The following is a 27,993-nucleotide window of genomic DNA, read 5'->3' as shown; positions in this document are numbered from 1 at the left end:
GGAAGGCATCGGATGAGGGAGTGGGGAATGGTAGGGATGATAATAGAAATAGAAAAAATAATAATAGATAATAGAAAAAGAGGCGATATTATCACTACGTACAAAATAGTAACAGGAATCAATCAAATTGATAGGGAAGAATTCCTGAGACCCGGAACTTCAAGAACAAGAGGTCATAGATTTAAACTAACGAAACAAAGCTGCCGGAGAAATAAAAGAAAATTCACTTTTGTAAACAGAGTGGTAGACAGTTGGAACAAATTAGGTGAAAAGGTGGTGGAGGCCAAAACCGTCAGTAATTTCAATGCATTATATGAGAGTGCTGGGAAGACGGGACACCACGAGTGTAGCTCTCATCCTGTAACTACACTTACGTAATTACATATATTTACAGTACGTACTATACATACGTGCATACACATAAAGTTTCTTTATAATTATGACATCCAGTATTTTTTCTTGGTGAAATATTGATAAATATTCATTATGTAATTCATTTCTTTCGTAGGTTCAAATGATTGAGCAGTTAGATGCATCGTGTATTCGATTTGTTCACTTCAGTAAAGAAAACGAGCTTAGGTCACGAGTGTTCTCAGAAAAAATGGGATTGGAGAGCGGGTGGAACTGCCACATATCTTTGCTGTCAGATCGTACTAGGTAAGTTATGTCTAGCATTTTGAATATTTTGTATACTCTATTTTGTGTATGTGTGTATTGAATCTCCAGGTATTGTAAAGTAGATATGATTAATGCTAAATTTCTCTTGCGCACTCACCTGCTTCGCAATACTACAGCGTAGGAGCACCCGAGCCCTGCTGAAAGTTTATGTCCTGTAAGTGATTACTGTATAATGGACCAGGATCTGAATCTGGCCCTCTCAAAGAGGTTATGGGCAGTGTTGTTATCACAGATCACTGCAGTACCAAGAAAATTCCCTTAAAGCAAATAATTGCTCCAAAACAAAGTGCTCTGAATTTTGTTAGCACTGAAGATAACAAGTCAAACAAATGTTACTGGAGGAACATCACAGCCAAGTTACACTGATCTGCCACCAGATCACAGTTTGGGCTATGTCATTCTCCAGCCTCATATGAACTAGGTGCAAGGGACACAGCTCTCCTCAGTCTTCTATCACCTATCCACTTTAAGATATGTGGTGTTGGTTGGAGTATCTCAAGTGTTACCTTAATGCAACTCGACTGAAGTAGCCATAGACAGCATGCACTTTGCACCAGGCCCAGACTCCTGGAATTCTATATTCATGATGAATTGGAAAAAGCACTATCATAGGCCTTAAACATCTTTTGGAGATGGAGCCTAGATACTGGTGTTATCTTTAACATACTTTAAACAATAGAGCTGGCATCACTTCATAAAGGAGGTAGTAAAACTGATGCACAAAATTATAAACAAATAGCTCTAACATCTCACAGCATAAAAATCTTTGAAAGGGTGCTAAGAAGTAATATCACAAAACACATAGAATCACAGTGTCTACATAACCCTGGGCAACATTAATTCAAAACAGGGTGCTCCTACCTCACAATTGCTAGACCACTATGACATAACCTTAGATGCCATAAAAGACAAACAAATCACTGATGTAATATATTCCAATTTTGCAAAAGCCATAAAAAAATGTGACCATGGTGATATTGCGCACATAATGCACACAAAAGGAATTACTGGCAAAGCAGGGGAGAAAGATTTTTAACTTTCTGACAAACAGAACCTAAAGTATAATGATCAATAAATTTTAATCTGAATCATCCACCGTGAAAAAATCGGCCTCCTCCAAGGTACCGTGCTTTCTCTGGCACTTTTCTTCATCCTCACATCAGACATAAACAAAGATACAAACTGTAGCACTGTATGATCCTTTGCAGATGACATTGGAATTTTCATGAGAGTAGACAATATAGAGGATACAGGAAACCTCCTATCAGATGTTAATCAAGTCTTTCAATGGGCCACAGAATTTATCATGATGTTTAACCACTGCATTGTGCAAAGCACCTTTAGGTGCTCGATTGAGGGTACACAGAGTGCCATGTGGCAGTTTTAGGTATATGGAGCGATTTAAAACTCCCATGGGTACACAGGATTCACATCCTGTGCCTCAGGACTCCTGTAAACAGATGCCATCTTTGAAAAAAATCATCAGCATCCATGCTGGCTGTGAGATGCTTAGTACTGAGAGATCGACCAAGGCTGGTGCATGCAGGAGCTGTGCACAGCACCACTGTGCAGCTGGGGGCCACAGCACCACTTAGTAATGAGGAATAAAATAGGTAAATGAAATGATTTTCCGTTGATAGTGTTATAGATGATCCTGACTGTGATAAAGACTATGTACAATGTTCAAATGCCAGTGAAAACAATGTTAGTTATAATATTCACAGCATGAGGTAAAGAGACTCAGCACCCAGCCATTGTTACCTGCACCTCATGAAATGACCTTATTTTCCATCACCGATGTTCATTTTGTTAAGGAAATGGATTCATATTCGGGATAATAGCAGCAGTTTTGTAGCTAATCACATCGAGATAAGTAGAATATTGGAGGCATTGTATTGCATCATGTGACTGTTGGCATCATCTGCTTGTGGCCCCATGTTATGTTTTGATTTCATCTGATTTTGATTTAATTTTTAATTTCATCACCATATGCACCAGAACTACTTATTAGTATATTATGGTGCATATAAATGTTGATAGTGATATATAACATGCGTTTATAGTGTAATAAACACAGGAACAATGTTTGGTTAATCTAAGAATAAATAACACAAATTATACACTTTTGAATAATATTACAGCAAAAAAACAAAGAAGAAACGAATGAGAAATATCAGAATAATCGTGAAAAATTATATTCACGGCAATTGCCACCCCACAGGGTGGCAAAGCCTAGTGACCTTGAGCGCTCCATCACTCAGCACCCATAATATGCTCAGCTTCTCAGCTCCGTCATGGCTAAAGTATGTCACATGCAACAATATTTTCTGTGGGGAGCCCCTACGGCTCCCTGGAGCTTATCGGACTAATGTATTATGTTATATTAGACCGGGACATTAGCTAAGGAGTTCAGACCTACCAGGGACCAGCGCCAGAACCTGGCCCCTTCAGAGAGGTTTCAGGGAGCAATGGCACTGGAAAACCCTCTTGTGGTTTGGGTTTTCCTTATCTGCCATCGACCAGGGTCAGGCACGCAGAAAGGTAGGCATGACAAAACAAACCCCACATGGTAAAAAACTAAAACAAAAAAACGAACAGAGAGGTAGAAACTCCCTACAATCCCAAGCAAACAAGCAAACATCACACTTTACTGCCGCGCCAATCGTCCGCGTAGCCCTCTACACCCCAAGAGGGGGAGGGGGGAGCCCCGGACCTACCGCGCCGGCTGCTAAGCTTCAGTTTGTAAGCTAATGTCAACCGGGATAGACGCTTCTCTGGCCTCAGTTTCCTAGGCGGTGTTTGCCTTGTGTGGCGTTCACTGCCGTGTGTTGTGTTGTGTGGTGGCCAGGAGTACCTCATCAGTGCCGGGGCTGCATGTACTTAGTGGCTGACTTCCCTAAGTGCCCTGTGAGTATTGCCCTTGCATAACAGGGTTATCTTCCCTGGGGCATTCGGGAACCATTCCCGTAGAGGTTCTTGCTGCTCGGCATTTGTCTCGCCCTTGGGGCCAGCTGGGGCTTGGGGGCCCTTGTTTGGTCCTGGGTAGTGATTGATATTGTGCTGGTTAGGGCGTCAAGGTGTTGCACAGCCTGCCACCTAAGCGGTGACCGGTTCCTGTTGCCTCTGGGGACGGTGTACTTTTGCGGGGTTTTTCTTTTGTTTTTATTTTTAATTGCCTGGTGGGGGTCTGCCCTGTGTGGCTATAGTTCCACTGGTAGTGTTTGGTGGCCCTCTGCTAGGTTTATGTGATTGTACACGTCTCAGGGGTTTTCAGTGCCATCCCCAACTGGTTTAGCAACACCTTGCCCGGGTTTCCCGTAGCAGTCAGCCTGTGGGCCCTGGAAACCCCTGTCTGGGCTCGGGGGGACCATTGAATGTGTCTTCCGGGTTCCAACCCGTCTTGTACGGGACCATTGGTTGCTGTGCCCTTGTCTCCGGGTGACAGTCGCCACTTTTACCTCCGTCATGCTGCCTGTTGGGTCACTGACACCTTGACCCGGAGTCTTGCGAGAGATTTTCTCTGCTTGTTCTCCAGTACTCTCCTGATGTTATTACTGTTCAGAGTACTGGCGGCATCCATGTTGCAAGCTAGGTTAGGTTGCTGCAACATGCTAGGTTGGTTTCCCATTCGGGTGCCCCAAGGCCGCCCCGTTTTAGTTAGGTGCTGTTCGCCCCTTTCCCTCCCTGGTCCCGGCTCTGGACCGTCTGCGGGTTTCGGGGTCGGGGCGGGGTTTAGTTGGGGCCGAGACTCGGGCGGTTTTCAGGGGCTGCCCTGTTCGGGTTGGGGGACGGAGGTTTTTCGAGCCGGTTCCTCCTGCCAAGGCTTCTGGGTCTTACCAGCGGCCCTTTCTTGCTGCCTTTCCCATGGACTCTTGTTTTTCTTTAAGGGCGGAGGGCTTGGAGGACGGCTCTGCCCCGTGGCCTCTGTTGTTGGTTCCCAAGGCTGTGGGGGATGCCTGCTAGCAGTTCTAGGGCGGTTTGCCCCTGCCTGGGGTTTCTGCTTTTGGCCGGCGTTTTTCGCCCATCTAGTCTGCTTTCTTCCCACTTTTGCTGGCGTGTTTTTGTATATTTAGCGTCAGTCACAGCCCCTGCTGGCGGCCATTTTTGTCTGCTGGTCTCCCAGTGTGGCCAGCAGGGCGGCGTTGCGGTTTGTTTACATGTGACTGGGTGTGCGAGCAAGCTTCTTGGGTGAGTTTTCACCTTTTTTCAGGGGTTTTTATTCTCCTGTTGTCGTTTCTTTGCTTTTCTGGTGTTTTCTGCCCGTTGCCTGTTCCTCTGGGAACGTTTGGGTGTTGATTTTACACCGGGTTTTCCATTTTGTCTGTTTTGGGTCTTGGCCTTTGGGTTTGGGCTCAGTGTCCCCTGGCTGTTTTGCTTGCTCCCACACCTTGTCCCTCGGTTTTCTCTCTGTTGTGACCGTTTTCCCAGGGGGTTCTGTCTGGGGGCTGTGCTTTGCCTTTCTGTGGTGTTTCTCCGCCGGCAAAATGTGGTGGTTTGGCCTCCCCCTGGTTCGATTCCAGGTTCCTTTCGGTTCTTTGGTTTTGTTCCGGAGGTTTCTTCCTCTTGGGCCCCCTTTGTGGGATCTGGGGGCTTTGTTTCCTTGTGTGTGACCCGGTTTCTGCCTTCTGGAGTTCCGGGATCTTCCTGGCTTGCCGACTGATCTTTTTGGGTCTTGGCACGTGTTGTGGTCGAGCTGGGACTTTGAGGCTTTGTCGAGGTGGGCCTTTAGATGCAGTTTTGTGCCTTCTTTGCCTGGCCGGCAGCTTGTAATTTTCTTTTCAAGTGCATGTGTGTGTGTGTATGCATGTACATGTGTACACTGTGTGTTTGTGCACATGTGTACAGTGGTACCTCGGAATGCGATTGTCCCTGTATGCGAGATTTTCGGAAGGCGAGGTGTATTTACTCCAAAAATTTGTCTCAGAAGGCGAGGGTTACTTCGGGAGGCGAGTTTGGACGCGAGTTTGTTGATACGCGTACAGCCGACCTAGCGCGTTCGTCGCCCCTCCGCCCCTCAGTTTATTATTGTCTCGCGCTCAGTGACTACCCCCACATCAATTCTTCTCGCGGATTTTCAGTGTTTTGTTGGATTTTTGGTGATTTGTCTATACAATTTGTTATTATATATCTCACCATGGGTCCCAAGAAAGCCAGTGGTAAGGATAAAGGCCAGAAAGCTCATGTGAGGATGACAATAGAGGCGAAACAAGAGATCATTCGGAAGCATGAGAACGGTACACGTGTTGTTGAACTTTGTAGGCAGTACAACAAAGCCACATCAACAATATGCACTATACTTAAGAAGAAAAATAAGATTATGGGTGCTAAAGTGGCAAAAGGAGTAAGAACATTAACGGCACAAAGACCACAAATACTTGAAGAAGTGGAAAAGTTGTTATTAATTTGGATACACGACAAGGAGTTGAGGGGTGATAGTGTTTCGGAGGCCATTATTTGTGAGAAAGCCAGGGTGTTGCACGGAGACCTTCTAAAGAATACCCCTGCAACGAGTGATGCAGATAAGAAAGAGTTTAAGGCAAGCAGGGGCTGTATGTGTACTTTTTCTTTCGGAACGGGCTCTGTTCCCTTCTCTGTTGATGGGGGCGCTGGGGAAGCAGCTTGCTCTGTTGACTCTTGTATGGTCCTGTTGTTGGTGGGCGCTTTTGGTTGTCTTCCGGCTTCTGGTGGCGGCGGTGGACGGCTTCTCCCCCTTTGGGGGGTTCAGAGCTGGCGGGGTGGGCTTATTTCCCTGCACTTCGTCATGTCATCTTGGTGGGTGCATTGGCTGCTGTCAATCTGCCCCATCCTTCTGGGGTTCCCGTCTGCTCTTTGCAGACATGGGACTTCGAATCTGCGGTTCTTCTGGACTTCTTCAGTCTGCGACCTGGTTTTCTATGCCCTCCTCGGAGGACTGTTGTCTCCTGTCCGGCTTCTGTTGGGGCCGGGTGCTTGGATGGTGGCTCTGGACCTCCAGGGCAAATTATTGGCACTTGGTGTGTTTTTTTGCATCTTTACCGGATCTTGGTGCCCTGTCTGAGTCTGCTTGAGATTCCGTGTCTGGCCTACCTCGACGACTGGCTGGTGTTGGCTCCCAGTTGGTCCTCTTGTCTGCTCGCCAGGGGTGTGGTTCTTTCCAGATCGCCGGGTTTGGATTCATGGTGATCTGGAGGTTATTCCATCTGTTTCCGTCCCGGGTTCGGACCTGGGCCTTGATTAGGGCTATTGGGCCACTCCTTGTCTTTCCCTCCAGAAGTGTTACTGCGGCTGTGGTCCCGTCTTCGGCTGTGTATGAGGGGGTCCCGGGTTGCTCGAGCGGTTGTGCGGGAGTCTGAACTTCGACGTGCTGGTTTGCCCGCGGGGTCGGGTTTGGCTTCGTCGTCTGGTTGGTTCCTTCGGAGACTCTCCTTCCGCCTCTTGCAATCATTGGGTTCGTTCCTCCGGGGATCTTGTGTTGGTGCTGCGTCACCAGCTTCCTCTTTGGGGTTTTCGGGGTTCCGTGCCTTGGCACCTCCCTGAGCCTTCGCTCGATGTGTTCACGGACGGGTCATCTCTCGGCTGGGGCTTTGTGACCAGTGCTCACCAGGTCGGCCGGGGTTGGTGGAGTCTGTCCGTCCGTCGGGCTCACAGCACGGTTCGGGAGTTTGTGGCTGTTTGGTTTGTGCTTCGGAGGGTTTGGGTCACTCGGTGCTCTACTATTCAGCTCCATTCGGACTGTTCTCTGGCGGTTCTTGCCGGAACCACAGGGTTTCTCTTAGGTGTTGACCTTTGGGGTTGGTTCCTTGGAGTGGCTCGTTTGCTGGATTCTCGGGGTTTGGCGAACTGTGAGTTTCATATCCGGGGTGTGTCCTGCGTCCTGGCGGAAAGCTGTCTCGGTTCATTCCTCTGTTCGCGGATTGGCCGATCATCGCTGACTTGTTTCGTTGGCTCTGCTAGACATATGGACTCCTGGCCATGGACGTTCTTCGAGTCGACGTGGTCTAGGCGTCGCCCATTTTATGTGGCGCCCTTACCCGCGTGCGAGGCGTTCATGTTGTATGCTTTTCGGCAGGACTGGTCAAAGGTGGCGGTACCTGTTCCTCTTCTCCCGGTCCAGGTATTGCTTCAGGTTCTGGCTCGGTTGCAGCCCATTCCCACGATAGCAGTCCTTATGGTTTCCTTAGTGGCCAGTCCAGCTTCTTTTCAGACGCTGTTTGATAGGTATCCGAACCCGGGGCATTTTCCCGCAGCTCCGCCTCTTTCAGCAGGTCGGATCGGTCCTGTACGTGACTGGTTCGGCCTTCTCCTCAGCTCTTCACGTCTGGTATTTTAACATGGGTATCACCATCTCTGTGGTGTTCAGGTGGCCTTGTTGACGGTGTCCCACCTGCGAGCTTTGTCTTGGCGACAGTATGACGTTCCTGGTGTTCCTATGCACTTTTTCTTGCTCTTTGTACGTTGTCTTCTCTTTCGCATCGTGTTGTCTTGTCCTTTCTTGGGTTTTTCTGGACTACAGTTAATTGATATTTTCTTAATGTTGCCTCATTTTATGCAGCGCTGGCGGAGCCGCTCCGGCTTGCGTTCGGGATGGACGTTACATCTGTCCCGTTTCGTACGCATTCTCGTGTTTTGTTTCACCTTCGGCCTGCTCATGCATTGCCTGTGTCATCCTGGTCCTTGATCAGGGTGCCTTCTTCTCAGTTTGTAGTAGCCCCTTCGGTTCAGGTTTCTGCTCCTTGGTACTGGCAGTAGATTTGTACATGTGCAGCCTTTCTCCGTCCTGGCTACGGTCGAGATGGCTGGTTTTCGGAGGGGTTCTTGGGTTATTGATGCTTGATTGGTTTGGCCGGGGGTGCGTCCTGTGTTGTCCAGTTATGCTTTTTTGCCGTTACCTGCATACCGTGTCTGGGTATGCGCTTTGGTTGATCCGGTTCCCCTCGTTCCCTGTTTCAGGGCTCGGGTCCAGGTCGTCCGCAGAGTTTTTCAGTCTTTCAGCCTGCGGTCTGTCTTTGCGCCTGTGCTGTTCGGACGTTTGCAGTTTTTGCTGCTCTGTTGGTGACATCTAGGGCTCATTTTGGGCACAGGGAATTGAGTCGCACAGGTTCTTGGCCGCCTATTCTTTATGCTCGTCTGCACCTGTGCGTTCTTGTTGCCTTGGGTCACAGGTTGCATCCTGTTGTCTCGGCTTCACGTTGCGGAGTTTGTGGGGGCCGCCTCCCGGGTTAGCCCTTTCTTTTCCTTCTCTTTGGGTATGAAGCTCCAGGGAGCCGTAGGGGCTCCGCACAGAAAACCAGCGTTGAATGTAATGAAACGCCATTTTCTGGGTGAGCCCCGGAGGCTCCCTGGCAACCCTCCCGCCCACCAGTCGGCGTTTTTTTCGCATTGGTTGAAGCTTAGCTTCCGAACTGAAGCTTGGCAGCCAGCGCGGTAGGTCCGGGGCTTCCCCCTCCCCCTCTCGGGGCAGGGAGAGTTGCGCAGATGATCAGCGCGGCAGTAAAGTGTGTTGTTTGCTTGTTTCCTTGGGATTGTAGGGAGTTTCTACCTCTCTGTTCGGTTTTTTGTTTTAGTTTTTTACCATGTGGGGTTTGTTTTGTCATGCCTACCTTTCTGGGTGCCTGACCCCGGTCGCTGGCAGATAAGGAAAACCCAAACCACAAGATGGTTTTCCAGTGCCATTGCTCCCTGAAATCTCTCTGAAGGGGCCAGGTTCTGGCGCTGGTTCCTGGTAGGTCTGAACTCCTTAGTTAATGTCCCGGTCTAATATAACATAATACATTAGCCCGATAAGCTCCAGGGAGCCTCCGGGGCTCACCCAGAAAATGGCGTTTCATTACATTCAACATTTTTTTTTTTTTAGTTTCCAGTGATGAGTGACTACATTTTAACAATATAAGAAGACAATAATTTTTTGGATATAATTTATTTTCATTGCACCACTGGGTGTCTTATTTTAGTGCAGTGCAGCACAATGGTTAATGAGGATAAGTTCCAGTTATGTACAGTACTGTGCTGTGGAAAAAAGAAAACATCAAAGCAGATGCCACATATAAAACACAATCAAACTGCACTATTGAAGGAAAAAGCAATGTAAAAGATTTATGAGTAATCGTGTCAGAAAACCTTATTTTTAACCCATTTAAGTGCGCTGGATTATAATTTGACACTCCTGTGGTGCCCTGGAAAAATTATTTCCCCAAAATATTATTTTATCTTGTATTGTTAATAAAATGCGATCTCTAATCTGGGAAACAAAAATAAAATATTGTATGTGACATTCTTTACCTGTGATGGAGCTGAGTAGTTGAGAAAATTATGAACACTGAGTGAGTAGGTGCTCGTGATCACTCGACCACCCCATAGGGTGCCACCTATGTGCCACCTATTAACTGCCACCCCATAGGGTGGCAGTTACTGCAAATATAATTTTTCATAATTATTTCAATGTCTTTCATTGGTTTTTACTCTGGTTGTTTAGTATAATAATATTCAAAAGTATGTAATTTGAGAAATTTAAATAATGAAATGTGTGAAACATTGCTATACTAAAAAATATGGGCTCATATATACTGACACATTATATTCTTATATCAGTCAAGCAGTGTTTTTGCTATTACAGTACTATACTATATTCACACTTCATATATAACTACTTTCTTGCACACCATAGTGAACCATAAAGATCATGTGTTGAGAGTTTATTATACACTACAAAAATTCAAGATCAGGCATGCAGCCGACAGCTGAGTGTAGCAGGGGGGTTCCCCAAATACATTTTTACATGCCGGTAATTATTTCAGTGTCTGTGAAATGTTTTATATCTAGTTTTCTGTGGAAAGCCCCCTCCGGCTCCCTGGAGCTATCAGACTGACATACGCTATACTAGTCTGGGGCATCAGTCAATGGAGTTCAGTCTACCGGGGATCACAAGCCAGAACCTGGCCCCCACAGAGAGTCACAGGGGTTCAGGGACTGGCTTGGTTTTGTTGTGGCGCTTCATGCTTACTGCTTTCGTTGTCTTCCGTTCAGCTTGAACCTGGCACCTTGTGTTTTCACGCGCCTCACATGGGTCGTGGTGACCCGTCTGCAGTCTCTTAGGTGTTCGGGTGTTGGCCTACCTCGACAACTGGCTGGTTTGGAGTCCCAACCAGTCCACTTGTCTGCTAGCCAGGGATCTGGTTCTTTCTCAGCTCGCCGGGTTCGGGTTGCTGGTGAACTGGAGGAAGTCCCATCTGGTTCCCTCCCAGGTTCAGACCTGGCTGGGCCTTGTGTGGGACTCTCGGACCGCTTCTTTGTCTCTTCCTCTGGAGTCTCTTCTGTGGCTGTGGTCCCACTTGTGCCTGTTTCTGGGTGGCTCCCGGGTCTCCCAGCGGTTGCTCGAGGGTCTGTGCGGGAGGCTGAACTTCGCGATGCTGGTCTACCCGCTGGGTCGGGTTTGACTTCATCGGCTGTTCTGGTTCATTCGGGGACGTCCCTTCCACCTCAACCGCGATCGCTGGGTTCGGACCCCGGGGGCTTTGCGTCGGTTGCAGCGTCACCGGCTTCCTCTTCGGGTTTTTTGGGGTTCAGTGCTGTGGCGCCTACCCGAGCCCTCGCTCGATGTGTTCACGGACGCGTCGTCTCTCGGCTGGGGCTTTGTGACCAGTGCTCACCAGGCCGGCCAGGGTCGGTGGGGTCCGTCCTTCCGTCGAGCCCACAGCACTGTGCAGGAGTTCGCGGTAGTGTGGTTTGCTCTTCGGAGGATTCGAGTCGCCCACAGGGTCGACGATCCGGCTCCATTCGGACTGCTTCCCGGTGGTTCATTGTCTGAACCGGGAGGGTTCGATGCGGCCCTTGGCTCTTTGACGCTGGTCGCTTCGGGTGACTCGTCTGCTGAGTTCTCAGGGTTTGGCTTTCCTGGCAGTTCATGTGCGGGGTGTGTCCAACATCTTGGCCGACGGCCTGTCTTGTTTTGTTTCCCTCTCCACGGAATGGACAGTCAATGCCGACTCCTTCTGTTGGCTTTGCCAGACGTTCGGACGCCCCGAGGTGGACCTCTTCGCGTTGGCGTGGTCACGGTGCCTTCCCCTTTATGTGGCGCCCTTTCCCAACTGCGAGGCCATCGGTGTCAACGCCTTTCGGCAGGACTGGTCGAGGTGGGGGTTCCTGTACCTCTTCCCCCCCGGTTCAGCTGTTGCTCCAGGTCCTGACTCGCTTAGAGACTTACCAGGGGAGAGTTGTCCTTCTGGCCCCTTGGTGGCCGGCCCAGCTATGGTTTCAGGCGCTGCTTGCTCGGTGTCTGAACCCGGAGGTTTTTCCGCAGCTCCGCCTCTTCCAGCAGATTGGCCCGGTACATCACGTGGCTGGTTCGATCTTTTCCTCGAGTCTTCGCGTATGGTCTTTTTTGACTCGAGTGTATCATGATCTCTATGGTGATCTGGTGGCTTCCTTATTAGTGTCCTACCTTGTGGGTTTCGTCTCGGCGGCAGTATGAGGTTTCCTGGCGGTCCTTCTGGTTCTTCTTACGTCTTCGTCGTTGTACTTCGCTTTCCGTTCGGGTGGTGGTGTCCTTTCTCTCTTGGTTGTTCCAGGACTGTCTTCTTATGCCTAACACTGTCGCCTCATATCGTAATTACCTAAGTGTAATTACCTAAGCGTAGTTACAGGATGAGAGCTACGCTCATGGTGTCCCGTCTTCCCAGCACTCTTTGTCATATAACGTTTTGAAACTACTGACGGTCTTGACCTCCACCACCTTCTCACCTAACTTGTTCCAACCGTCTACCACTCTGTTTGCGAAAGTGAATTTTCTTATATTTCTTCGGCATCTGTGTTTAGCTAGTTTAAATCTATGACCTCTTGTTCTTAAAGTTCCAGGTCTCAGGAAATCTTCCCTGTCGATTTTATCAATTCCTGTTACTATTTTGTATGTAGTGATCATGTCACCTCTTTTTCTTCTGTCTTCTAGTTTTGGCATATTTAATGCCTCTAACCTCTCTTCGTAGCTCTTGCCCTTCAGTTCTGGTGCGGCGCTGGCGGAGCCGCTTCAGCTTGCTTTCGGTATTGATGTCACATCTGCACCGTTTCACAAGCTGTCTCGGGCGTTCTTTCACCTCCGGCCTGCTCATGCGCCGCCTGAGCCGTCCTGGTCTTTGAACAGAGTGCTCTCTAGTCTTTCTTCTCCTCGTTTTGTTGTGGCCCCCCTCGGTTCCGGATTGTTTTTCGAAGGCTCTTTTCCTGTTGGCATTGGCCTCTGTGGGTCGGGTGGGTGAGCTTCATGCTCTCCTCCAGCGCAAAGGTTTCTGCTCCTTCGATCGAGGCGATCATTTTGTTCGTCTGCAGCCTTTTCCTTCTTTTCTGGCGAAGAATGAGACTGCTGCATTCTGGAGGGGTCCCTGGGTTGTTGATGCTTGGTTGGTTCGGCCGGGGTGCATCATGTTTTGTGTCCGGTTGTGGCTCTCCGCCGTTATTTGCGCGCCATGGCTTCTGTGTCCGTGGATGCGCTTTGGGTTGATCCAGTTTCCCTGCTTCCCTGTTCGAGGGTGTGGGTGTCCCAGGTCGTCCGGAGGGTTATTAAGGCTAGCCAGCCTGCGGTCTATCCCCGTGCCCATGACATCCACAAGTTCGTGGCTCTTGCCGCTGTCTTTGGCCATATGTCCTGGGCTGACATACGGGCGCGGGGATTTTGGCGGTCGAACAGGGTCCTGGCTGCTCGTTACCTTATAAACGTTCCTGGGCCCGGTCGGGCCTGTGTCGCTTTGGGTCGGCGGATGCAGCCAGTTGTCTCGAGTTGACGTAGGGTTGAGGAGTGAGCAGCAACCGCCTCCCGGGTAAGTCCCTATTCTTTCCTCTATGGGTAATTAGCTCCGGGGAGCCGTAGGGGCTCCCCCCAGAAAACCAGCATTGAAAGTAATGAAACGCCATTTTCTGGGTGAGTCCCGGAGGCTCCCCGGCATCCCTCCCGCCCTCCCTCCAGTTGGCATTTTTTTTGCGTGTTTTGACATCCAGCCTCAGAACTGAGGTGTGGATCGCCGGCGCAGTAGGTCTGGGGCTTCCCCTACACCCTCCCGGGGGAAGGGGGGCTGCGCAGACAGTGACACGACGACGAATGACGTCATACTAGTTTGCTCGTTTTTGTTTAGGGAGTTCTATCCACTCGTTCAGCTTCTGGTTGCAGTTTTCACCAGAATAGGGGTTTGTTTTGGGACGCCTACGTTTTTGGGTGCCTAACCCGGTCGATGGCAGACATAGAATGCTTCCAATTACACGGGGGTTTCTATAGGCCATTGCTCCCCTTGCCTCTCTAGAGGGGGCCAGGTTCTGGCTTGTGGTCCCCGGTAGGCCCATAAGAACTCCATACACATGACTGATGCCAAAGTCTAGCATTAACATATCAGCCTAGTAAGCTCCGGGGAGCCTCTGGGACTTATCCAGAAAATGGCGTTTCATTACATTCAACGTTGGTTTTTTTAAGCAAATGCAATTAGATTTATGTCTTATTTATGTTGGTGTATCAAGTCTGCCGACTTTCTTATATATATATATGATGCAATACAGAATGAACATAAAGTAAATTTTAAGCTGAGAGGTAATAGTGGTTTAAACCATTATATAGAACAGAAAGTGGGAACTCAAGTGGAACAGGAGCAGCAGGCTCGATCAAGACCTCCGGCCTGACACTGTACAGACAATCTACTGAGGACATTACTAGCACTCATCTCTCCAAGACCCGATTCAGGTAAGCTCTACATTTTGAGAAATTATTATATAAGAAATAATAAAGAATTTGGTATGCTAAGTATATAAAGTTTCTACATCATCCAAGTTTTAAGAATATTAATATTTATGAAGAAACATAGGAAAGCCTATGTTTCATAGGCTTAGGCTTTAACATAGGGCTCCCCATATGAATACTAATTTAATTTTTTTGGAAAATACACATCCATAACTAAAGATTTTACCATTTTTGGAAGTTCACACATTTTCATTAGCTTGTTGAGTAATGAATATTTATTTTATATGGTTGCTGCCTTGACTCTTTGAAATGATTTCCTTTCTGATGGATTTTGCTTGATCTTCTCTTCATCTAACCACTCCAAAAACAATTTTTATTGAGTGTTTTGACCCCCTGGGTCAAAACATTGACCCCAGGGGGATCAATGTTTTGGGGTCAAAAACAAAAAGCCTACATTGCCAACATTACGGATGAAAAAGCCCTGATAAAACTGGACTTCAAAAATGCTTTCAATCTGGTTAGAAGGGATGTAGTACTCAGTGCGGTTCATTGCTTTTTTCCTTCCCTCTACCCATTTGTAAACTCATGCTACAGCAAGAATCAAACTCTGCTATTCGAGGAACGTGAAATTGAATCACAAGAAGGTGTCCAACAGGGTGACCCCCTTGCTCCTTTTTTTTTCTGCCTAGTCATCAAGGAAGTCACCGATAACCTGTCCAGCGGGTTGGTGATGGTCTGGTTGTGAGAAGAGATTATATGTTCCTTGATGGAGCCCTGTTGCTTATGCATTGTTAATTGCCTGGAAAGAGACGTTGTTGTCTTGCCTATATACAGAGTTCCTTGGGGCTTACAGTCCCCAAGTGGGTATTTAACCCTTAAATGGCGCATGGCTATATACCATATGACACCCACAGGCGCATAAAAAAAAAAAAAAAAAAAAAAAAAAAAAAAAAAAAAAAAAAATCTTTTTTCTTCCTAACCAGTTAATTTGTGTTCACTAATCATGGGAAAAATAATAAAAAAATCGTAAGTGGCATATATTGCCCGCTATAGGGCGGGGAAGTCTGGCAAAAACCTGGAGCTGACTCAGCGTGCGTCCCAGGCGGTCTGTTGATCGCCAGCTGTCAGGCCGGAGTTGCCACAAAGAGATAATTACCTAATTATTTCAATGTCTCTGATTGATTTTTCATAGTTTTTTTTGCTGTAATATTATTCAATAGTGTGTAGTTTGATATATTTATATAATAAAATAAGTGAATCATCGCTGTACTCAAAAATATGGGGTGCATATTGTTGGTTCAATTATGTTCATCAATCAGTGAACAAATACTTTGTCGGTTATTACACTATATACACAGGTTATATATAAGTATCTGCATGTTTTGTTCACCATAACGAACCACTAAATTGCTATTATGAGTCAAAAAGTAACGAGGAGTGACCGCCGAGTACCAGCCAGCCACTCACGCCCTTCCTCAAGTCACCCGACTCACCCACATTCTCCTCCCACTATACTGTTTTTGCTTTTATTCACTATATACAGACGCTATATATAAGTATCTACATTCGTGTTCACCATAACGAACCACTAAGTTGGTATGCTGAGTGGCAGTGGCAGTGGCAGGCAGTGGCAGCGGCAGGCAGTGGCAGCTTACCACTGGCTGCCACTCCCTCCCTCCCTCACCTCACCTGACTTGCCACCATTCTCCACCCACCATACTGTTTTTGCTCTTATATACAGACGTTATATATAAGTATTTACATGTTTTGTTCACCATAACTGTACATCTAAGCTTGTATGGTGAGTAAAGGCACAAAGACGTAGGACCTCACACAGTCAGCTGATGGCTGCCGTCCTCAAGGCCAGACGCACTAATATTTCTCCTCTAACAATACTGTTTGTGGTGTTATTACGCTATATACACACATTATGTATAAATATCTACCTGTTTCATTCACCATACTTGTACAAGTAAACTGGTATGGTGCCCAAAGATCATTGTGGCAACCAGTAAACAACACCGTCGTCTGCACGGTGGCGTCGTGCAGACGACACCACCACCCTCACCAAAATGGCGGCGCCCAACCTATTCCTCTTGCTGTTTATACCCTCTATTCACACGTTATATATAAGTATCTACATTTGTGTTCAGCATAGCGAACCACTAAGCTGGTATGGTGAGTGCAGTCAATAAAAGGTGACCACACACAGTCAGAAGACATCGCCACCACCCTCCCTCCTAAAGCATTACTCCTCCCACCATGGCGCACAGCGCTAAATATCACCACAATCCTGCTATTATCAGAACTCTGGTCAGTTTTATCACAGTCTGGGGTCTTCTGTAATAATATCATCGCTACATAATAGCATAAACAAGTATATTATGGCATTTTTAGGCGATGCTGTGGTCACAAGGTGAACAGCAGTGCTGTGAGCTCATGCTGCGTGCGTCAAGCTTGGTAGCTCACTCAATACTGATGCCCCTAACACCCGGGAATTTGGCCCACGATTTTTTTTTAAAATGGCGTCTGTTTACAATAGCCCTGATGAAGGTGTGGTGAACCCCGTGTATCCGCGGGCCGTTTAAATCTTGCGTAGTACTCCAAAGCATCACATAATGCGATGCGCAATTTACTGCAAGTCGGTCAAAGCATCATATGATGCGATGTGCAATTGAAAGGTTAACCCTTAAATGGCGCCTGGCTATTTAGCATGTGTCACTCACAGGTGCATACCCAAAAAAAAAAAAAAAAAAAAAAATTCTTCTAAACCTGTTAATTTGTGTTCACTTATCATGGGAAAATAATAACAAAATTATAAGAGGCATATATTGCCCACTATAGGGCGGGGAAGTCTGGCAAAAAACAGGAGCTGATTCACCGTGCATCCCAGACGGTCTGTTGCTCGCCAGCTGTCAGGCCGGAGTTGCCACAAAGAGATAATTACCTAATTATTTCAATGTCTCTGATTGATTTTTCGTAGTTTTTTTGCTGTAATATTATTCAATAGTGTGTAGTGTGATATATTTATATAATAAAATAAGTGAATCATCGCTGAACTCAAAAATATGGGGTGCATATTGTTGATTCAATTATGTTCATCAAACAGTGAACAAATACTTTGTCGGTTGTTACACTATATACACAGGTTATATATAAGTATCTGCATGTTTTGTTCACCATAATGAACCACTAAATTGCTATTATGAGTCAAAAAGTAAGGAGGAGTGACCACCACACACCAGCCAGCTACTCACTCCCCCAAGACCTCACTTGCCCACATTCTCCTCCCACCATACTGTTTTTGCTTTTATTCACTATATACAGACGTTATATAGCCAAATATAGCTAAATATATTATATAGCTAAATAACCAGGCGCTATACAAGGGTTAAACTGTGCATGGCATTTATATAAGCCATGAGTAACACTTCTGGAGTGTGAGTTTTCAGTTGCATATATTCCTGGGGAGCATTCAGGCTTGTTCGCATTTGTGTTCCTCACGTGTGCCCCAAAGAATGAGGTGATTTGATAAAATGCTATGCCCAAGATTACCATCCGAGTGCCAGCGGGGAAGTGGTTCAAATAGCTTCGGCTATCACTTCCTTATGTCTGGTCGTGATGGTCAAGCAGATTAAGGTGTCCTGTATATACCAGTTGCGTCGCTCCTGGCAGTATATATATATATATATATATATATATATATGTCGTACCTAGTAGCCAGAACGCACTTCTCAGCCTATGATGCAAGGCCCAATTTGCCTAATAAGCCAAGTTTTCATGAATTAATGTTTTTTCGACGACCTAACCTACCTAACCTAACCTAACCTACCTTTTTCGGTTACCTAACCCAACCTAACCTATAAAGATAGGTTAGGTTAGGTAGGGTTGGTTAGGTTCGATCATATATCTACGTTAATTTTAACTACAATAAAAAAAAATTGATCTCATACATAATGAAATAGGTAGCTTTATCATTTCATAAGAAAAAAATTAGAGAAAATATATTAATTCAGGAAAACTTGGCTTATTAGGCAAATCGGGCCTTGCATAGTAGGCTGAGAAGTGCGTTCTGGCTACTAGGTACGACATATATATATATATATATATATATATATATATATATATATATATATATATATATATATATATATATATATATATATATATATATAATATAGATAAACATTACTGAAAATTACATCTAATGCCAAGTTCCTGAGACAATTCAATATTATCTTCTTCTCAACTGTTTCAAACATCTTAGTGTCAAAATCAACAGGAACTCATCATCCTAAATTGCCCTTCAACATCAAACTTACATTAGGAGGAGGAAACCTCCCACTACACTCTACACTTTAGGGAGCCGGTCGGCCGAGCAGACAGCACACTGGACTTGTGATCCTGTGGTCCCGGGTTCGATCCCGGGCGCCGGCGAGAAACAATGGGCAGTTTCTTTCACCCTATGCCCCTGTTACCTAGCAGTAAATAGGTACCTGGGTGTTAGTCAGCTGTCACGGGCTGCTTCCTGGGGGTGGAGGCCTGGTCGAGGACCGGGCCGCGGGGACACTAAAGCCCCCGAAATCATCTCAAGATAATCTCAAGATACACATATAAAAGACACAGTAGCCAAAGCACTGATAAATTTTCCCAATCCACCAAAAAAAAAGAAAAAAAACGACCACATCTGCATAATACATGCAATTAATAACTCTGTGATTAATAATTATAAATATGTAAACATTACAACAATGGGAACAGTAGCAGTCATCCGATGTTTACGTCAGTGCTTCAAAACTATAATGAGGCCTTTCCATACTGTCCATATTGGTGCTGCCATGATGCATCTCCCATGTGATCCTCATCCCTGGACAACAGACCAAGACCATTTGAAAAGTTAAGTGTTTCAGAGGCACTGAAAGGGATGCTACTGAGATGCCACTCAGGCACTGAAAGTGACATAGGACCTTGCCTGCAAGTGGTGACCTGAGTGAACCAGTGCTCATGGCTCAGGGATGCTACTGAGATGCCACTCAGAAAAAGTTATTTAATTCCACTAAACACTATTTTTAATTTGGAGAAGAGCCAATTAATTGTTGGTATACTGTGTATGCAGTACATTGCACTGCACACACACATACACACGCACACTATACACATTGTACACATACATTGTACAGTGATAAAAAACTTTATACTCCTTGGTATCGGGTACAGTCCAGGTATACTGTGTATGTAGTACATTGGCCCTGTATGTTCAGTGATACAAAATACACTGTTCTATGGTATACTGTGTATGTAGTATATTAGTACTGTATGTTCAGTGATACAAAACACACTATGGTATACTGTTTGTAGTACATTGGTACTGTATGTACAGTGATACAAAACACAACACTCCATGGTATACTGTGTATGTAGTACATTAGTACTGTATGTTCAGTGATACAAAACTCGCATATTGTGCTGCTGTATAAATCACTTAAAAGGAGCTTCATTGTACTTCTTATGCTCTATTTTGTTTTAATTTTTCTTTTTTCTGTTATTTAATTGTTTGTATAAAAAATGATTTAGTAGTACTCGGCTTGCGAATTTAATCTGTTCCCAGAGAAGGTTCGTAAGCCAAAAATTCGTAAATTGAAGCAAATTTTCTTATAAGAAATAATGTAAATTGAATTAATCTGTTTCACTCTCCCAAAAGAATTAACTTCAAAGTAAATTTTATACCTAATTCACCCAAATCTTTAGTACTAAAGTATGTACAAGTTTTTACTTACCTTTATTGATGACTAATATTAGCATATCGAAGACAGTGAGGAGGGGGGGGGAGGAGGAGGAGAGGTGTTAGTGTTTGGAAGGGGAGTCCGCATCCATTATAACTTCAGGCAGTGATGACTTCTCAGGGGTACACACTCTGGCACATTTTGCTTGCATACCACTAGGACCTGCTTGTGGCTCACACCTTGTTTTTCTCTCAAAAAACCTGTCTATTAACACTTGTTTTTCTATGTTGTAACACTTGTCTAAAGTGAGACATCACATTGTCATTAAAAAGGTTAACACAACAGCCTACTATGGCTTGCTCTGGGTGAATTAATAACAACTTTTCAACATCCTCAAGTGTTTGTGCTCTTTGTTTCGTGATTGTTGATATGCCTTTTGCCAATTTAGCACTCATAATGTATTTTTTCTTAGCAAGTACAGTGCATATCGTTGACATAGATTTGTTGTACTGCCTAGATAGTTCAACAACCTGTGTACCATTTTCATGTTTACAAATGATATCTTGTTTTTCCTCTATTGTCATTCTCACATGTGTTTTCTTGGCTTGAACCTTACCACTGGCTTTCTTGTGACCCATGGCGAGATACATAACAATAACTTTTATGTTCAAATACCCAAAAATCTGAAAAACATAGAAATTCTTTATAAAGAATTCAGGTGCGATTGTCACAGGCGGGAGGCACTGGTAAACTGAGGCGCGGTCGCTGTACCACCACGCGCTAGGTCGGCCATACGTGTATCAACAAATTTCGTTTCCCAAGGCAACGTTCATAACCTGATTCGAATTTTACGAAGAAATTTGGCTCGTAACCTGAAAAGTTTTGTAAAGAAGGGCTTTCGTAAGCCGAGGTGTCACTGTAGTTGTGATTCCAACTTCTTGGCAGCTGATTTTTCCTAGGCCTGCTCACAACCTTACTGTGGCTGAGAGGAGTAGTAGACAATTAACCCGGCTTGTTCTTAGCAGAGTCATAAGTGTTTGTCTTGTTTTCAATACTGTACTGTAATTCTGAATATCACTTAAAAGTTGAGTGGGCTTTAAGGGTTTAAGTAGACTTGTGCTGGATTGAATTAACTCGAGTGTTCCCATGCACAAGTATATCCCCTGCAGTGGCTGGTTAAAAGTGAACCTGTGAAGCTGCTGGAAATGTTCATCTTGTTCTAGTTGTTCAGACTCGGAACTATGGACCCAGCAATAGCTTATCTTAGGGAACAGCAGTATTATTCTCAGAAAGGTGCTTTTCATCTTGAGTCAAGGCCATATTTTTGTATGCATGAGAATATTAAATGTGGTGAAGTAGTTGAATGTTCACTTTGGAGATCCCTGGTACTCAACATTGACCTTGCTATAGTGTTTTGATAACCAGGGAAATAAGAGAGAAAATTAATTGGGTCTATAATTTCTTCTAGTAATATGATTTTGGAATGCTTAGCATTTCAGATTGAGGTGAACATTAACTTAACTTTCACCAGTGAGACATGCAGGTGGAAAGGTTTAAAGTTGTGCTACCACATTTTTGCATTCAGATTAACCTATTCAGTATTGTAGTTAATGTATTCTTATAATGCATGGTTATTTAATCAGATAATTGCTTGGAATAACAATGTCTTATAAATGAAACTGCAATTTTCATTTATTGGATAATTATTTCTTAATGGCTGTATTTATTCCTTTTTCAGTATGTCAGTGCTTTTCTATAGTAATGACATGTTTCTACTAATCTTAAAATTGACTTTTCATATTGATATGCAATACAGTAGACCTACTAAACATTGTCTCTTTAAACTTAAATTAGACTAAATACTTAGCAAATTCAGATTTGAATGGCATTATGCATTTAGCTTTTGTGATTGATTGTCAGTACCAAGAGACAGACTTCAATTTGTTATTTATTATTTTTTGTAGAAATAGCATCAGAGGACTGTTGCTGATAATTTGTTAATGTGTTTCTTTACCTACCAGTCCCTACCTACCACCATGATTGTTGCCATAATACTTTGTTAAACAATATACTGTACCTGTTCTTATCACCTTGCACATGTTTTTCAATGCCTCTAGCTCCTCCTTTAAAGGGTTTCAACGTAGTAAGAGTCAGCGAAGAAAAGGGCTGGGTTTAAGGTATGTGACTGCTGCATCAAGAACATGCATATAGCCTTAAGAAGACAATTGTTTACACACATCTGTGTACACACACACATGCATGAATACACCTTCCCACAGACACATGTCATATACTGTCTAAGGTGGCTTATCCGGACTGAATGGGAAGGACTCCTCACCGAATAAGCCAGACATTCGGATAAGCAGAATTCTTACAGGGAAAGTCCAAAAATTACCAGTATTCAAAATTTTGGGTACCCTAGCCTACATAATTTGAATTTCTACACACAGTATAAATAAAAAATATAATTTACAAGAGAAAATATAGCTTATCTTGTTGTAGTTTGTTTTCTTGTTTAATACTGTAGATCTTGAAATGTGAAATTCTTGAAAATACATGTAACCTAATCTCCGGTTATCCGGATTTCTGTCTGGATATGGTGAAGTTTTGCCAGAAAATTATACGAACTTGATTTAAACTCTATGCCTGTCTGAGGTATCCGTCCAAACCTCCGGTTATCTGGATTACTATCTGGGTATTGCAAAGTTTTGCTAGAAAATTATCCAGATGCAGTTTTGGCCAATACCCCAAATATCTAGATAAGCAGAATCCGGATAAGTGAGCTCATACCTTATATACACAGCATTTGTGGCTAACTTTGTACTTGTGTTCTGGTGTAAAAATGTTGAAACATATAGAGCTAGGGGGCATTACATCTATTAATGGTAATAAAAGACCCAACAGCTGGAGCTCATTCCCTGTACTCACAGGTAAATGTAATTATGTGACTCATACTCAAAACAAACATTGCCATGACACTCAAAATAATCACGAGGGACATATTCCTGACATACAAGATAATCACGAGGGACATAACGCCAACGTAATCTGTGAGAAAAAAGATGGGTAGGGGGTGTCTAAAGCAAAATAATAAGGATAAATACAAAGCACTAAACAAAGATTTCCAAGAAATATTAGAAATAAATCTAGGTTAGCTTATTACATCATTGTGGTAACAAGGAAAGAAAATATCAATAATGAGCTATGCTTGTGGTAGTCTGTCTTCACAATGCTTTCTGTCATGCAAAACTTCGAAACTAGTGATGGTTTTGGCCTCCACCACATTCTTACTAAACTTGTTCAACCCTCTACCACTTTGCAAAAGTGAACTTTCAAATGTTTTTTCAACAGCTTTGTTTCCTTAGTTTGAATCTGTGTCTTTTTGTTCTTAAAGTTCCAGGTTTCAAGAATTCTTTTCTGGGGGGAGCCCCTTCGGCTTCCCCGGAGCTATTTAGGCCGATATGGAGAATAGTCATGTTCATCAGTCAATGTACATGAAGTTCTAGGCCTACTGGGGACCAACGGGGCAGAACCTGGCCCCGTCAGAGAGGCGCGAGGAGCAATGGCCTATAGACACAATTTACATATAATTTAGAAGTACTCTATGCCTGCCATCGACCGAGTCGGGCACCCAGAAAGATAGGCACCCCAGAACATCCCCCTCCCATTCTGGTTAAGAATTGCTATTAAAGCTGAACAATTGGATAGAACTGCTCATTAAGAAAAATGAGCAAACGAGCATGACGTCATCTCGTTACCAACGCGCCGCCGTCTGCGCAACTCCCCCCTCCCCAGGAGGGGGGAAAGGTTAAGCCCCAGTCCTTCCACCGGCTACCCAAGCCTGTCAGTTCTTGGCTGATGTTCGTGGGCTTATGTTGTGTACCTCCAGCTCCAGACTACTTCTCTGATTCTTGCTAAAATTTGGTGGTGTGCGAGCTAGGAGTATATTCACAAGTACTGGGGCTGCATGCGCTTAGGGTCCCCTTCCCTAAGTGCCCTGTAAGTACTGCCCCTGGGGCTTGGGGCCTCCTTCCACAAGTCACCTTGGGGGCTGCCCCCGTTGTGTCATTTACTGCTCGGTACTTGTCGGCCCTTGGAGTCAGCTGGGGGGGTTCTTGCTCGTCTGTTTGTCTCTGGGTAGGGGGTGCTATTCATCACTGGTAGGGGCGCAGGGTATTACGCAGCTAGTTGTCATCTCACCCAGCAGCCGGCTCTGCATCCTCTGGGTACGCTGTCCTCTTGCAGGGTTTTTTGTATCTTTTTGTTCCTGTGCATTGGCAGGGGGGTCTGCCCATGGGCTGGGTCATATCATATATCTATATATATATTTCGGTGGTACTCCCACTAGGGCCCCCATGAGCGTACACGTCCCGGGGATGCAGTCGTAATGGTTAGTTTGGTAGTTCTGGGAGCTGGTTAGTAGTGCCCTGCATGGGCTTCCCTTAGCGGAGATTGAGAAGCTAAGGGCCCTGGGAAACCCCGCGGGGGTTCTTGGGTTCGATGGATGTATCCCCTGAGTTTCTTCTCGGTTTGTGCGAGTTTGTAGGTTGCTCTGTCCCCTTGTCTCCGGGGGGAAACTCACTGTTTCTGCCTCCGTCATGCTGCCTGTTGGGTCGGTGACACCTTTGACCCAGAGTCCTGCAAGCTCTAAATAAATAAATAAAATACATAAATGTTTATTCAGGTAAGGTACATACATACAAGAGATTTTACAAAAATGGATAGATTTATAGATAGAGCTAGTACATACAATGCCTAAAGCCACTATTACACAAAGCGTTTCGGGCAGGAAAACATTAATGACTAAAACTTAAAACTAATTGAGTATAAAGAATAAAAAGTGTTGAGAACAAATAAAAATAAAAAAGGGGAGAACATGGCTGAAAAAGCAGCACAAATACAATTTGGTCGACAAACAGCGTTGTTTAAAAAAAACATACATGGGTTGACAATAGAGGGGTAAGGTAGGTCACAGGGAATTTATTAGGTAGTGCTTCGTTTTTATCTTAAACTGGTTGAGAGAGGTACAGTCTTTAACATGTTTGGGAAGGTCATTCCACATTCTGGGTCCCTTGATTTGTAGAGCATTTCTAGTTTGATTAAGTCGTACTCTTGGAATATCAAAACTGTATTTGTTTCTGGTGTGGTGTTCATGGGTTCTGTTACAACCTTCAATGAAGCTTTTGTGGTCAGGACTGGCATTACAGTTCAGCGCTTTATATATGTATAATACACATGAGAGAATGTGCAGTGACTTAATGTCTAACATATTCAGAGATTTGAGTAGGGGTACCGAGTGATGTCTGGGGCCAGAGTTGGATATTGCCCTAATAGCAGCTTTGTGTTGAATAATTAGAGGACGTAAATGATTTTGGGTAGTAGAACCCCAAGCACAAATACCATAGTTGAGATATGGATATATGAGGGAGTAATAGAGAGTCACCAGGGCAGGGCGGGGTACATAATATTTGATCTTAGAAAGAATGCCAACAGTTTTTGAAACTTTTTTGATATATTTAGAATGTGGAATATATTTAGAATGTCTCTGTTGCTTGTTAATGACTCACCGGGTCCCCCTGCCGATGCATCTTGGTCTGACCAGTGGGTTCCCTTTATTCCTGCTTGTACAGCTGTTCCGGCTTCTTCTTGTGAGGCCGGGGTCTTGGAGGACGGTTTGGTCCCAGGGCCTGCGATGGAAACCTTGGGGCTGAGGAGGGATTAACTTGGGGGCCTATTGGACTCTGCTTGGGGTTTTGTTCCTTCCCAGCAGGGCTTGTTGTTACAGGGAGGGGAGGTTTTCCTTTCTACCCTTCTGCGTATGACTTGGATATGGTGTCAGTCCCTCCCGGGTTCCATTCCAGGTCCCTTCGGGTTCGTTGGTCCCGTCCTCCCAGAGGTTTTTGACTTCCCACATTCTAGCGCATGAGGTGTGGGCAGCCATGGCTTCTTATCTCCTGCGTGACTCGGATTATGGCTCTTTGATAAATCCTGCTTCTTTCAAGTTTGGGGCCTCCTCCCCTTTCTTGGTTCGTTATGAGGTTCCTGAGTCATCGTGGCTAGCGGACTGTTCTTTCTTTATTTTGGATGCTTAGCATGCGTTCTGTCGTTCCTGCATGCTTGTATATCGGGAGATTCTGACGATTTCCTAGGTTTACCTGGGAGGCAACCCTGAACACATCAACGAGTGCTTGTTCACTCTGGTCCTTCCTCGGGATGTTGGTGTGCAGCAGCTTCACGTGCAGGTTCCTTCCCTTTCGGCTGTGCTGGTTGCTGAGGACTTGTGTGCTCGTGGCTCCTTGGCCTCTGTTTTGCGGTTCCTTTCCCTTCTCGAGCTGTCCTCAGATTGGCTTGAGGAGGATGTCGAGGCATTTCAGGCTGTATCAGGGTCGAATGTGCTGTTTTCAGCGGTTCATATGTCGTCTGCTCTGTTGCAGCTGTTTGCACCGATTCTGTGGGATGCGGTGTTTGTTTTTTGCTTCCCGTCTTACATGTCGACAGGTGGTGCTGGCTTCATCTGTGGAATTTGCTTGGGCCCTGGCTCTTCGGTTGTCTTCTCCCTTTTGACCCTTACTGTTTGGGGAGGAGGCGATCGCACAGTACAGTATATACAGGCGGCTTCACTTCTTGTCGTCCGATGTCTGACTTGTTGGTCTTCTGGGTTCCCCGTGGGGGTTCTTCCCAGGAGGGTCATGCCAGGACTCACAGTTCCTTCTGTCGTGGTAGGCAGGTGGTGTCAGTTTCAGGACGGGTGTCGCCTCTGGACCCTTCTTCTTCTTCTGGTCGGCGCGGTGTTCACTCTGTTTCGAAGTCGGGTTTCGGTAAGGGGCTCCGGCTCTTACACAGTTCACCCATTGGCAGGGCAGTGGGGAAAGCTCGAGCTGCCACTGCTGCTCGAGGTTTTCCAGGGGCCATTGCTCCCTAAAACCTCTCTGAAGTGGTCAGGTTCTGGCGCTGGTCCCTGGTAGGTCTGAACTCCATAGCTAATGTCCCGGTCTAATATACATTAGCCTAATAAGCTCCAGGGAGCCTCCGGGGCTCGCCCAGAAAATCGCATTCCATTACATTCAACGCTGGTTTTTCAAGATGGCTGCCTCTCACTGGAGGTCCCAGGAGGTAATCTCGTTACCCAACCTACCGCGTGCGTTTTGAGTCTTACAATATCTAAAAATCTTTTTTTTTTTTGGCTTGCTCAACACCTACCTCAAGTAATGTTGGGTGGTTCAGTGCAGTGGTTAAGGCACCAAGTGCCTTAGGCCCTATGTGCAGTACACTGGTATATTTCAGCATTTATTTTTTTTTCGAACATTTTTCATTGTCAAAATAATTGGTACAGTAATTAAGATTGATTATAAAAATATCTTGCGGACTCTTTCTCATGCTGATTTGGTACACTTTATGGTTCCCTTTGTCAGGGATAGGAAGTCCGTTAAGCTTATCAAAGTACTCCCTAGACCAGCTTCGGATGTCCTTTTCCAGGATGTAACCCACAACAGTTGCCTAGCTCCTGGGTGAAGAGAGGCATCAAGTAAAACTGAAACCTGACCAACACACTCTGTTCTGCATGGGGATGGAACCGTGGATTCTCAGTTGTGAGCCAAGCTCCCCAAATGCTAAATACATTATGGAATTTCTGTTCATTTTAGCACTGCTTTTCAAGGCAATAAGACTGCTGTAATTTTTATTGCCGTTTGCTCTTGGAAATTTTGCTTAACATTTGTTGCATGATCAATGGTTTACTGTGATAATTGGATATGTCTGTAGGGTTTCTAATGCACCAAGCTGAACCTGGCCTTGTTATGTTACTTGAGAGACTACATAAACAAGTATTCCTATACTGTCCATTATGTGCTCACTGTTGCTCAAAGTAATTATCATTTATTTAGTCAGTAATTATAACTGGGAACC

General features: G+C 45.2%; 1 protein-coding gene across 6 annotated transcripts in view; it reads left to right on the top strand.

Annotated features, from left to right (window-relative positions):
• The window catches only part of l(2)k05819 (transmembrane protein 94-like protein l(2)k05819), a 213,712-nt gene that overhangs the window by 130,336 nt on the left and 55,383 nt on the right, over positions 1 to 27,993 (top strand). For all 6 annotated transcript variants that reach the window (XM_069337199.1, XM_069337198.1, XM_069337197.1 and 3 more), the window contains 2 exons: positions 509 to 657; positions 14,246 to 14,368. In XM_069337199.1, the coding sequence (XP_069193300.1) occupies positions 509 to 657; positions 14,246 to 14,368 (272 nt within the window). The remainder of the gene's footprint in view (positions 1 to 508; positions 658 to 14,245; positions 14,369 to 27,993) is intronic.

The sequence above is a fragment of the Procambarus clarkii genome, chromosome 37 (assembly GCF_040958095.1).
Source record: "Procambarus clarkii isolate CNS0578487 chromosome 37, FALCON_Pclarkii_2.0, whole genome shotgun sequence".
NCBI lineage: Eukaryota > Metazoa > Arthropoda > Malacostraca > Decapoda > Cambaridae > Procambarus > Procambarus clarkii.
This window is presented reverse-complemented; position numbering and strand designations above follow the sequence as displayed.